Source organism: Drosophila suzukii, chromosome 3 (genome assembly GCF_043229965.1).
Source record: "Drosophila suzukii chromosome 3, CBGP_Dsuzu_IsoJpt1.0, whole genome shotgun sequence".
NCBI lineage: Eukaryota > Metazoa > Arthropoda > Insecta > Diptera > Drosophilidae > Drosophila > Drosophila suzukii.
Window position 1 is genome coordinate 11,435,525 of NC_092082.1, and position 12,644 is coordinate 11,448,168.

Sequence of the window (12,644 nt, forward strand, 5' to 3'; positions counted from 1 at the left end):
TCAAACATTTAATTAATGACAATAATATCAGCGAACAATAATTCCACTTGAGCAGAGAACAATGGACATTAAATGAAGGGCATGAAAAAGGGAAATGTGTAAAATTTTCCTCGAAAAGGATATATTTTCCCAGAGCCTTTCAGCCCAAAAACTCCACCCACGGCAATCTCTGTCCTGTGTCGCAGTTGTAAATATTATGAAAAACGTCCCGGGACTAAAGTGGAAAATATAATTGTTAATAAATTCACTGCAACAAACCAAAAACAAAAAAAAAAGAGAATAAGCTGAAGGCATTCGGACAGCCACGGCGTATACGTGATATTTTACGCACAAAGATAAAAAGGATAAATAGCCAGCGTATATAAAGACCCACTGCAGTGACAATAATCAAAGTGGGGTGTATGTAAATATTTTAATTAAATTTTTATGTCATCAGTGAAACGCGAAGTTTCCGATGTAGATAGTTCAGTTAAATGTAAAAAAAAAGTGATTAAACAGGAATTTCCACTTACATTCTCATGCTTGAAGAAGCAGAGCATTTTCAGCTCGCGAAAAACGCGTTTCGATGAGACCAACGATTGGAACACATTGGGCAGCTTCTTCAGAGCCACGCGTCTTCCATCCCGAGGATCTGTGACAGCCCTGGAAATTAAAAAAAGATTGGTTAAAAATCGTATGTTCATAATATTCATTGAAATTATAAGGATAATTTACAAAATCGCTTTGATTGAATTATGTTCTTAACATTTAAGTACCTATTATAAAGAATAATCTTAATGGAATTAATTTCCCTAGGCCATGGATTTTTTTTTGGGCATCCCGTTAAGAAATTCCTGTGTTTTTCAACCCAGCCAAAGTTAATCTTCAACTTCTTGTTCGCCCCGCTCAAGTGTCGCATTATAAACAGACCTCAATGGCAAAATTCTTTCCCCCTTGGCATGAATGTCATTTCATACTCTCCGGCCAGACAAAGCACAGTCAAAATCAGACAGACTGGGGAAAGCAAACAAACATTCGATGGAGTTTAAAAGTTCGTTCAACTTTTTGCCTTGACAATGCCAGAGTTATTTTTCTTTTGTTTTTCCAACCCCCTCTGTCATCTGGAAAAATCGCTTTTCTATTCGGGCCTACAAAATGGCGCCTAGAAGTAGGCAAATGTGTATTGTCTCGCTATTGATAAACAACCACAACGACGACATGGACACAAAATTAGCAATACGAAAATTTCAGAAAAAAAAGGTCAAACAACAGACATGTGGGCTTCTGGTTGGGTGGAAATATTAAGGAGAATGATTGAGGTTAAGGGGGGTGGTGTATTATTCGAACACCGACGACACAGAGGCGTCCGGCCGGCTTATGGAGAACTTTTATGATGCCATTGGCCGTGGCTGGGTGTTAGTCAGCGTCCTGTCCTGTCTGGGGCCAAGTCCTTGTCGTTCGCCTGCCCCACTCCCTCCAAAGTATTCTACACAGCCCAAAATTCGAGGTAAAAATATGGAAACTACTTAAAAAATGTAAAAAATTACATTTATATTAAGTTCTTTCAATCTTTTCCACAAGGTTATCACAGAAATATTGAAAATTAAGAAACTTTTAATTTTTTTTACATTATTCAGTCTTTTTTAAAAAAGGTTATTATACAAATAATAAGAATTCTTGTAAATAGTACCAAATTTTGTAGCTCTTAAAAGTTCAGATTATTTTGGTTTTACTAATTGAATACAAATTTTTCAATTCATTTTTTAGTGGGTTCTACGATGGATAATATAATATATATAACATAATATATCATATATCAATATCAAATAACTTAAGAAGTATACTAAAAGTAAATTTTTTATAGATTAGTTGCTTAGGGTTTTTAGGTGACATTTTAAAGACTTGGGCTTGGGATCTTCCAAAAATCCAATTTATATTATATTATGATATTATATATTATAATATATTATGATATGATATGATATGATATGATGTGATATAATATGATATATTAAAATATATTATAATGAGGTATATTATATTATATACAATTATTATTCTCTGTGTTCTTATTTTTCGGCAATTTTTCTTACTTTTGCCAACTCTCAGCGTTGCCCTGTCTGTGGTGAAAAATATTTTTGTATAGTCTTTGCTCTCAATAGCCAAAAACTGCGCAGCATCTTTTACATCTCTGGTTACCAAAAATTTCGTTTTTTTCTGCTCTGCCCTTAGCCTGGCTGTTTTGAAATCTGCTTGGGCTGCGTGATAAGTTAAGGGCCGTAAATCTTGTAGCCCTGTTAGTTCGGCCGACGACATTTAAGCGTACAAAATTATGGCAAATTGCTGCAGATTGAATTGGTTTTGTGTGAGAGCATTGCTCCATTGCTTTTCCCACTGGCTTTCTTTCTGTGCCTGTGTTAGTGAGTGTTGTTTCTTATTGGATGAGTCAGCATCCAATTTGAGTGTAGCATACATTAGGGCGCTTTCCTTGCAGGCAGAGCAAGCGATTTGCATGTCTGAGTTGTGAAAGCGAATAAAATCGTCTAGGCACAATGTGGGTAGTGTTAATGATAATGAGGAACGAAACGATTATGCTAAAATGCAAAACAACAAATTGAAAAAGGGCAGACAAATGACAGAAACTGGGTAAAGATATAATGTGATAATATGGTTGTGATTATAATAATGCCCAAGTTCAAATATATAACAAAGAAAAGACAAATTTGTTGTGGTGACATTTTTCATTATCATAATAAGGTTTATAAGAATCCGAAATAGTTTTCCCTAAGAACTATATATTTGAAAACTTATTTCCAAGGTCTGACTTGTCTCATCCCACTCAAAAAAGATTCCCACCCATTAAATATTTGATGGTCATCTATCAAAGTCGCTGGCGCAAAGGAATCTCAAAATCAAGAATTCACTTTGTTTGCCATGAATTGGGTTAAAATCAAAAATTGTTTACAGCCAGCACAGTGGGACCACATAAAACGAACCGATAAGACCACATACATGGACAAATAAGGTGAATGATGTGGAATGATAAAAGGCGGCAGACAGAGAGGGCAAGAGTCGTCGAGAAAGAGAGCGCATGATGATGATGGATGACAAAATGCAGGCACGTCTGTTGTGAAAGGGAGATGGTCTATGTTTGTCCATACCCCTCTGACCTTCGCATTTGATTGGACACTCCCACAAAATTTCGCCCCCCTCCCCAGCTTCCAACTCATTTTTCCTTAACATCATTGCTGCAATTTCTGATGTTGTTTTATTTCTTTTTTTTCCCCTCCTTTCAATGTAAGTTAATGGGAAATCATTTATCATGTGCGTGTCTCTCTAAGAGAATAAAGAAAAAGAAGGACCAGTTGGAAAATGAGTCTTAAAGCAGGCCACAATGGCAGTAGATATATATGTTCGGAGCGAAACAAAAAGTGCCAGAACTAAATGATAATTACCCAAGACAACAAAGCGTCTAGAGATCAATAATTTATCATCTCTGACCCCCAGGTCTGTCCTTCAATTTGTGCTGGTCTCCACTCAACTTGAAAATTTGTTATAGTTTCCCCCATCTGATTGATCGAAACCCATCTTCAATTGTCTTGCTTCATTTCAGGTGAGAGTGTGTGTGTGTGTCTGGGCATTTCGTGTTCAAGTGCTCGAAATCGAATAAGAAAAGGGTTTATGGATTGGGAAAAAAGAGGAACTAAGGGGTGGTAAACTTCAAATTGCCATTTCGATGTTGGCAAAGTTTTGTCGCATTCTTATTTTATATTTGCCATCATCCCTTTTCCATTTTTTGCTCATCCTGCAAACAAATTCAAATATCCTTTCGATTGACTATTAAGCCAGTTGGATATCTTTTATAAGAAAACTAATTTTGAGTGGGGTATAACATGCTTTTATCATTAGGATTTTTTGCCTTGAAGGAAATTTTATAATTTTTACTTTATTTTTGTAATACTTATATAAATAATAAAAAGTATTTCACCTTAAATTGTGTTTTTAAGGGTATTTTGTATTCGATTGTCTACCATATCTAACTCCATTGCAAATTCCTTTCGGATGCTTTAAGCAGCTTAAGCTGAAAAATAACTTTTCAATGACTTTTCGAGTTTGGACCTCGCCTGCGGGCCACATCTGCCTCAACTTTACATTATTATTTCATTCCTTTTCCATTTTTTGCATTCCTTGTATTTTATACATACACTCTCTCTTCCCCTTCGTATTACACAAAATGATGTTTTGGACCCTTTTTTTAGAGGCCAGGAGCATCAACAGTATCGCAGCAGCCGTCGCCCTCATCTGCTTGCATAATTTCATTTTTGATTTCTTCTGACACTTTGCACATGCTTTTTGAATAACTCATCACCTTGTGCACTCATCATCAAACATTCTTGGCTGAGCCACACCCCCTTCGAACGCCCCGAACCGCCCCTTTTCGCCCCCCTTCTTAAAAGCTGATCCATCCAAGTGAGCATTTGTTGCCTTTGGGCCTTTTACTTCCTGCTGCTGCTGTCGTCGTCGTCTGACGGCCTTTTTCTCCATCTACCAGATCCACCCGTTCATTGAACCCTTAGTATTCTGGATCTCACTCTATACTCGATTACTTTAAACCTTTTTTTTAAGCAACTTAATTTAAGGGGTAACAGAACTGTCATTTGTCATTTGGAACCATGAAAATAACGTGATTATTTATCTATTCTGTTAATTTAATAATACATTATTATAGATATGTTACCAAATACAAGATTTCAGCACCATAACCATAATATTTTCATTTGAATTAAATAATTGAATGACAAAAATCCAGTATTTGTCATAGTTCTATTAATATGCATCATATGTTTTCTAAATCTATAACCATTACAAAAACAATAAAATTTTAGAGTCAAAATTAAGTATTATTTGTCATAGTCCTTTTTGATGTCCATTCCATATGTTTACTAAATTTTAAACCATTAAAAATTCCATGAACATTGCCTGCTCACATTTCGCCATCGAAGTCCTCAATTACTAATTGCAGTTTTGCTATAATTATAGACCCATTATACGATATTTGCCACATGTGGCAGCTGTTGTGCTGTTGGGGGTGGCACTTCGCATAGGGGGGCTGCGTGTAAATTACTAATTTCTGTTGTTGTCCTGACATCGCTTTGATTGTCTCTGTCACTCTCACTGCGGCAGTTCAGTCTGTCTGTCTATCTGTCTCCCTCTGTCTTCCTGCTCTTTGTTTGCCCAGTGATGTGCTGAGCCATCCAAATGTTGTGTTTGTGCTGATGTTGGCATTTCGCAATGTCCATTATTTTGGTCAGTCACCGGCGGAGAATAGAGTAGTGCAAAACCATGCGGGTGCACACTGTACAGGTGACGAGAATGTGGGAAATCTCGATTAAATAACACATGTCCCAGAGGATGTGGCTGAAACGTCAAGATATTAACTCTGTTCTTTCGCTATGTTGGTGGTTTTTGGTTGCTTAAATATGGTTTATAATAATTCTGAGGCTTAAGTTCTATTAAAAGATTTACTGAAAAATCGACTTTTAGTTCAAAATCATAATTCGAAAGGAAAGTATACAAAAAAGTATTTTGTAGGAGAAGTATTGGTATTTTTCAGTATATTCCAGTATATTTCATTTAAGTATAATATCCATTTTTTAAAATGAGGCCTTTTGATTATTATCAGACAATAAAGAACTCAATATTATTTGGTTTTTATGATAAAAATAACGTTTTAAGTTTTGGTATTTTAGCTCTTAAAATTTAACAATTTAGTTGCATTACCGATCATTTTCCTAGTGCCACCTGTACCACATACGTAGATGCGTCATGTTTGGGCCAAGTTTTCCCCCGACGCCACCGACGGCAACTAATTCGCATGTTTCAACCATTTCACACTGTTATAATTATGGCAATGTATGTATGCCAATACCAGCAGGGAATTCTAACGTCCAACCGCATTTCTCTCTCTTTCACTCTTCTCTATATCTTTCTCTCTCTCTCTTTGTGTGAATACGCAACATTAATTGCAACATTTTCGCTGTTGTTAATTGACTAATAACTTTGGGGTTTATTCCCTAGGGGATGGGTGGAAAATACGAGGAAAAACCGGAAGATATTTTTGGGGTAAAAGCCAAAACAATTAGGCTTAATTGAATTTGATTATATAAACAAAATAACAAATATTCAGATACTAGAATGGCTTTAAAAACTCAATTTGAAACTAGCCGTGTGTATGTTGTATGTGCAAATATCTATGGAAAAGCTATGGAAAACCCAATCTCCGCTTTTCCGCCCAATCTCCTGTCTCTTTCTCGCCCCACTTCCTGTCTCCCTTGCCACCACCCCCTTCTTTCTCCCACTTTCTCCACCCATTTTGTCGTCGTCTGCTTCAATTTATGCGCGTAATCAATTTTACAAATGGCCTGCAGGCAAAGGCAGGTGGTAGGCGTGGCATTTTCCGGGCGGAGAGCGAAAGAGAGAGCGAGAGAGAGATAGAGAGAGAAATAAATTTATGCAATTTAGAATTTTCCGAGGGTTGGGGGCGTTGGAAAGTCTACTAGTATGTGCAGTCAATGACTTTTACAGCCGAACGAAGCTAAAATCAATTAAAATCCATTTTGATTGCATACTTCACACAAATCCAATCCTGCCACTATAATTTTCTCCTTCAAAAAACACAAAAAAAGTCTGGGAGTTTCGCCCTTAAGTATACTATGAAAAATGTGGACACATTAAAAATGTTTTCAAGGCAAAAGCAAAACAATAGAGTCATTGTCAATGTCGTTACTCCGACTGCTCGAATTTTCTTTGTTGTTGCCTTCGAGTTCTTGGCCATATTTCACTTTAATGCCAAAGAAACTGCTGCTGCTGCTCAGACTTTTGGGGCGAAATGAAAAATGACAACGGCCCAACAACAGAGCGCCAAATTGCCAAAGACATTAAATGAAATATTTACGTACATAGTATATTCCGAAAGTTAGGCGGAGGCTTTGGCCTCTGGCCCTGTCATAATTTTATAATTTTCATTGTAATTGTTTTTGGGGAAAAGTGAAAATGTTTGACATGAATTTATGCCTCAATTTTTGACAGTCTAATAAATAGGACCATGTCTAAGATATTAACCCAATTGATGGGGCAAATTTAAAATCTTGAAACTTATTTATTACTTATCCTGCTTTTTTTCATTTTTAAGAATACTTCGTTCTTGATATTGACAATTGCTTACCTAAAAAGAGAAGAAAAAATGTTTTGAAATTATTGAGAGTTTTGGAACTGTCAGTTCTTATAACAAATACAATTACATCTAATTGCTAATAAAAAAAAGGTATAACCATCTTTGAAACCTCAAAATTATCATAATAATAATAATAAAACTGATTTTCCTTGGAATAAATTAATTGTTGCCAAGAGTTTCCTTATATTCAGAGGTCACGGCAATGTCGCCGAATGCCAGAAAAGCAAAACCCAAACTTGTCGCAACCAATTATGTAAAAATCTGTTGGAAATTTAAATTTAATGTTGCCTTTGCCATCGAGTTGAGGAGGAGCGCCTCTTTTCAGCCGGATTGATTATGACACTTTCTCCTGCCACAGTTTTTTGCTGCTTCTGACGCAAATGCGCCTCAACATATGCAACGAGTGTTTTATGTAATGGAAAATTACCAATCTGCCAGAGACAAACAAAAAGCGAACCAAATCGGCGCCAGATAGAAGAAACAAGTTTGTGGCCCATGCATTTGACACATGCCAATAGGAGGGGCAAAAAATGGAAAAACTTTGCTTGCCACCCTCGGGTGGGTGGATACAGAAATAATGATGATGACGATGATGATGAGGATGAGAATGATGTGCCCTTGAATCATCAGCAGCCGAAATGTTCAAAGCGTGCGTGTGGGCGACCAGCCAAAAATCGTTTCATTTCATTTCGTTACGTTACGTTTTTGTGGGGATTTGTACGCAAACAATGGAGCGATGAGGCTCTGGTCCTGAAATGCCCAAAAATAGCCAAAGGATCCAGAGGCAAAACAGTGGGCTCACGTTACCGAAGCACCCATCTGCCACGCCCACAACTCCTCTATATTTGGGTTGATTAGGCCCTGCTAATGGGTAACAATGGGAGGATGTTATATAAGAAGAAGTAGAATTCGGGAAGGAGACTCGGGATATCGATCAATACTTTAACATGGTTCTACAGATTCAAGTTTCTAGAGCTTAATACGCAATAATGTTGGCATTTATTATTCTTTAATTAACTAATATACCATTATAATGATAATAAGTTTACCTATTCATTCCTAACATTGTGTTATGATTCTTCGGAATTTCAAGTTTCTAAGCCATTTGCATTTTTAAACTAGCCTTATAAACATTATTTATAAGTTTATCTACTTAATCCTCATTGTGTTGCATTAATTTCTCATTTCTTAAGAATTTGCCATCTAAAATTGCTTCTAGGGTAATTCCCTTGTCCAGTCATCATTCAGACTTAATGGAATCCCTTTTTCTTTTGTTGTCGCTTCATACTTAAGACCGTCATCAGCATTTCTCATGGATTTTCCGCCTCCTCCCGAGTAATTTTGCATGCTCGAGCGATTTCTTGTTGTGCTTCGCATGTTTAATTTAGCCTGACTCCTCTTTCCCATTCCAATTTTTTTTTTTATTTCTTCCTAATAACCCACAATCCTCAGTTTCCCGGCTCTTTAAACACTTGCATGTTTGGGCCTGCCCGTGGGGCCAAGACCAAAAAGGATAGTCGTCCTGCGAGCATTTAAACCTTCCGATTGGGCTTAGGACTGTGCTCCAATGAAGGCTGACCGCCAGTGGGGGGTCTTTGGGTTACTCCTAAATTAATTATGCTCTTAATTGTCTAATTATTACACAGCAGCGAACAGAAAAGGGTCCGATGAAGAGGAGGAAGGAAAAACAGTGGAAATAGTTTGCCTAGGGAATTCATATTGTTCATTTTACTGGCCTTCCGAATGAGGGATATACATAGTTTTCTAGCTTTCCGGTATAAAAAAAGTTGGTATTATATTTGCGCAATTTTCTAGTAGGTTCCACTTAACTCCCGACCTTCTATTTTACTCCCACAAGTATTTAAATATTGTAAGCCTCCAGCCACATACATTTTTAACCATCCCAAATCCTCTTTGATAAAATCAGTTAGGCTTTTATAATTTTTGGGTTATTTATATTTCACACCTGGCTGAGCTTTTAAGCCAATTCATTTGCGCTTACCATCTTTAAACCTCTTTTTTCGTTTTATTTTATTTTTGCCTTTCAGAAACACGCATGAAAGTTGGTTAAAAGATTTTGCAAACAAAAGTTCAAGGTGATGCCGCTTATTCTTTTTATGCTCGGCAGGGAAAAGTATGAATTTTCCAAGACCACCGCCCGCTCATTAAAAAGGGTGGAAAAATGTAATAAAAGATGCAAAAAGGAAAAATGTGCAAGAATAATAGAAAAAATTCTTGTGGCGTCTGTGAATAATTTGTTAAAATTAAGCCCAGCCCAAGGGCGTGGCGAACACTCTCTAATGATAACTACCGTTGCAACAGTGGGTGGTTTTTGCAAAAAATAAAAAAAAAAGTGGGGGGGGGGATGGAATGAGCCTTGCCGTGGGTGACATAAAAATATTATAAATGTAAATGGCGAACGTCGTCGTCTCTGTCGTCGAGCACATTTCTCATGTGAGCGAAGGAAAACAAAGGACTCTCGGCCAGGTTGGGGGAGTTGGAAATGTGTGTTTTGTAGTTACTCCAAGGCTGGTAGACAAAGCGTCGTCGTGCCATGAAAAATGCCAAGTAAGGGAACACTTGGATTATGCAAAACGCGTCTAAGGAGATTACCAACTTTAGTAACTGACATTAAAGTGGTTCTTTAACTTAAAAAATCTTTATTAAAAATTAAGTAATTACTATTTGAAATAGTTAAAAAATGTATACTATCAAAGATTAAAGCAGTCAAAACATTTCTTAATGGATTCTTTCATCCCAATTTGATTATAAAATGGTCTCGCTTTTATATTTGCAAGAAAGCAACCAGGATTTATGTATAAAATCGTTGTCTTATAAATTTCCATTTATAAAACACATATGCCCATTAAAACCAACATTTCATACCCTATCAAAACACGGCACAAATTCAATATTCCCTTTACCATTTTTCCTACCTTTTATGAAAAAGGAGGAAAAAATATGTAGCCGACTTTTTCGCGTCCTTTTGTATAAGCTTGTGTGGGTGTATGCGTGCTGTTTTGAGAGTGTGTGTGTTTCAGGTGGAGCGTGTGCCATAAGCATGACAAGCTGTCATTGTTTTTGTGCCACGTCCTTGTTTTTTCGCCCCACTCCCGATCCCTTTGCTAGCCCCATTTTGATCCTACCTCTCATGACTTTATTCCTCTCAACAAGTTGCTCATACGCCACGTTGTACTAATAAGTTAATAGCACTTCTTGCGCCTTCCCTTTTTCCAACCCTCACTTGACAAATTGGAAAAAAGCCCCGAAATAAAATAGGATTTTGTACGTGTCACAGAGAAAGTTATAACAATGGGCAAAGAAGGTTCAAGTGAGTAACAAAATATATTGCATGAAATTGCTGAAGTCATGGAAAGTAAAATGGGGTGGTGGGGGATGGTTTGGAAAATCGAGGCCAAGAAGGATGGTAATAATCTAAAGATTTTCCAGAGCCGGCAAACGACAGCTCAAGGTCCCGAGTTCTTTTGTTAGGGCGACGGCCCGCTCCTTCAGCATCCTTTGCCCTAATCCAACCCTATCATTGATGGGCGATGCTCTAATAAATTTCAATACTCGATGGACAAACAATGCCACAACGATTTGAATGAAGTTGCCACTTTATCGTGAGGCATATACAAGCATACATATATTATATAGCCATTGCATAGGCATTATCGTAACAGAAAACCATAAGGACCTTCGGGCCTGAAAGGCTGTTCGCCGTTGATAAGCCACGTTACGATTTATCCTTTATCTTTTGGCTTGAGGTAGGTCTTACGTAACTCGTTAAAGCATAGCTATCTGTCTCTGTTCTCTCCCGCTTTTGTATCTTTTATCAATAATTTATGAAACGCTTTTCATATTTATGACAGACACGCGCGCAAATGTGAATATTTATAACGAAAAAGGATGTCTTAAATCAACGTGCCTGGCTTTAATCCACTTACTCCTTCCACGAGCTTTGATTAATATAATTCTACCATTTATCAAGGTCCAATGGAATTATAGGCTGTAATTTCAAGTTTAACACGCAAAAAGCGCAGTTCTACTGGACAAATGGTTCCCACAGAATGTTAATTACTAGAGATTATATTGTCCCTGATTTCCAAAAGATATAAAATTAACAACCGGGTAAGCGGTTAAAACTGTTTAGATAATCTTTTAACCTTTTTTTGTTCTACTCTATTTTGCTATTAAACAATTAATTTTTGTAATGTTTTAATCTAAAACAAAATGTAAACTTAAATGCAATGGTTTATTTGAGTGACCACACCCTTTGCTAATTTTAATTTAGTATGAAAAAACTACTACGCATTTAAGTCAATTTCTTAGTTTCTCCGCCACCTTTTTCTTTCCTCTGAAACGCGTTTCCTGTAAACTGACCCGATTTTCTGACCCTTTCACTCACCCTCTTAACCCCTAACTGACCTTATTACACAAATTTGTTAGGCTAAAAATATATACATATTTTTTCTCTCGCTTCTCATTGCTACTGATGACATTTATTCTGGCACGCGATGTCAATTAGCATTCCCAGTTGAAATATGGCTGATAGTCGGAAAACAAAGTAGGAAAAATGCCCGTTGATAATCCGCGGAGTCGTGTGAACTCATAGAGTAGGAATTTTGTGAAACATGTGAGAAATATTTCCCATTTACTTTTGCATTTTCTAGTGTTGCACCACCACAACACCACCTGCATGACATGTCCAAAAAAAAAAGTCTGAAAATTTACGCGCCCAGTAATTGACAAAGGCTTGTGGGTTGTGTGCAAATGGCGAAACTTTCGGTTGGGCGCCACTTGGGACTACTGTGCGTATGTGTAATTTGAGCCAGAAAGGCGACACAGGAAAATGGGGAACAGGAGCGATAGACCACAAATCTTAAATGTCAAACGGCTTGAGTGACATTTGTATTGATTAGTAAATGATATTAATCATGACTTTTGTGTATGCGGTGTGCTGGGTGTAGCATGTGGCATACGAGGCAACAAAATTGTATTACACAAGATAAATCCCCCCATTCGATCCCGAGAAATTCCTTTAATTCGGCCACATCTGTTGTTGCCTTAATCAAGCAAATGTTTTCATCAAAAACCGCAAAAAGACAATTTGCCTTCGAGTTATTAATTTACAGTGAACATTCGCAAGAATAAACATATATATTTCCAATGAATTCCTTAAACCCACATTTCCTTATATTGAGGGCGTACTGTAAAATTAGCCTCCTGTTGTTCTTCATATTTTTTCTTTTCGCAGTATCGTCTTGATTAGCACTCGATAATGACGTCAAAGTGACCCATATAAAGACGAAAGACTAAAAAGTTTCATTCCAATATTGAAAGTAAATGTCCAACAGCTGCTGCAAATAGTTAACTTACACATAACAGCTGCAGAGAGTAAGAAGGAAAAAAGTGGAGAGAGACAGAGAGC

General features: G+C 37.0%; 1 protein-coding gene across 2 annotated transcripts in view; it reads right to left on the minus strand.

Moving 5' to 3' along the window:
* The window catches only part of nmo (serine/threonine-protein kinase nemo), a 76,020-nt gene that overhangs the window by 13,777 nt on the left and 49,599 nt on the right, over positions 1 to 12,644 (minus strand). For both annotated transcript variants that reach the window (XR_011604407.1, XM_065864039.2), the window contains exon 3: positions 513 to 642. Coding sequence is in view for 1 of the 2 variants with exons in the window: in XM_065864039.2 (XP_065720111.1) it covers positions 513 to 642 (130 nt within the window). In the remaining variant the exon portion in view is untranslated. The remainder of the gene's footprint in view (positions 1 to 512; positions 643 to 12,644) is intronic.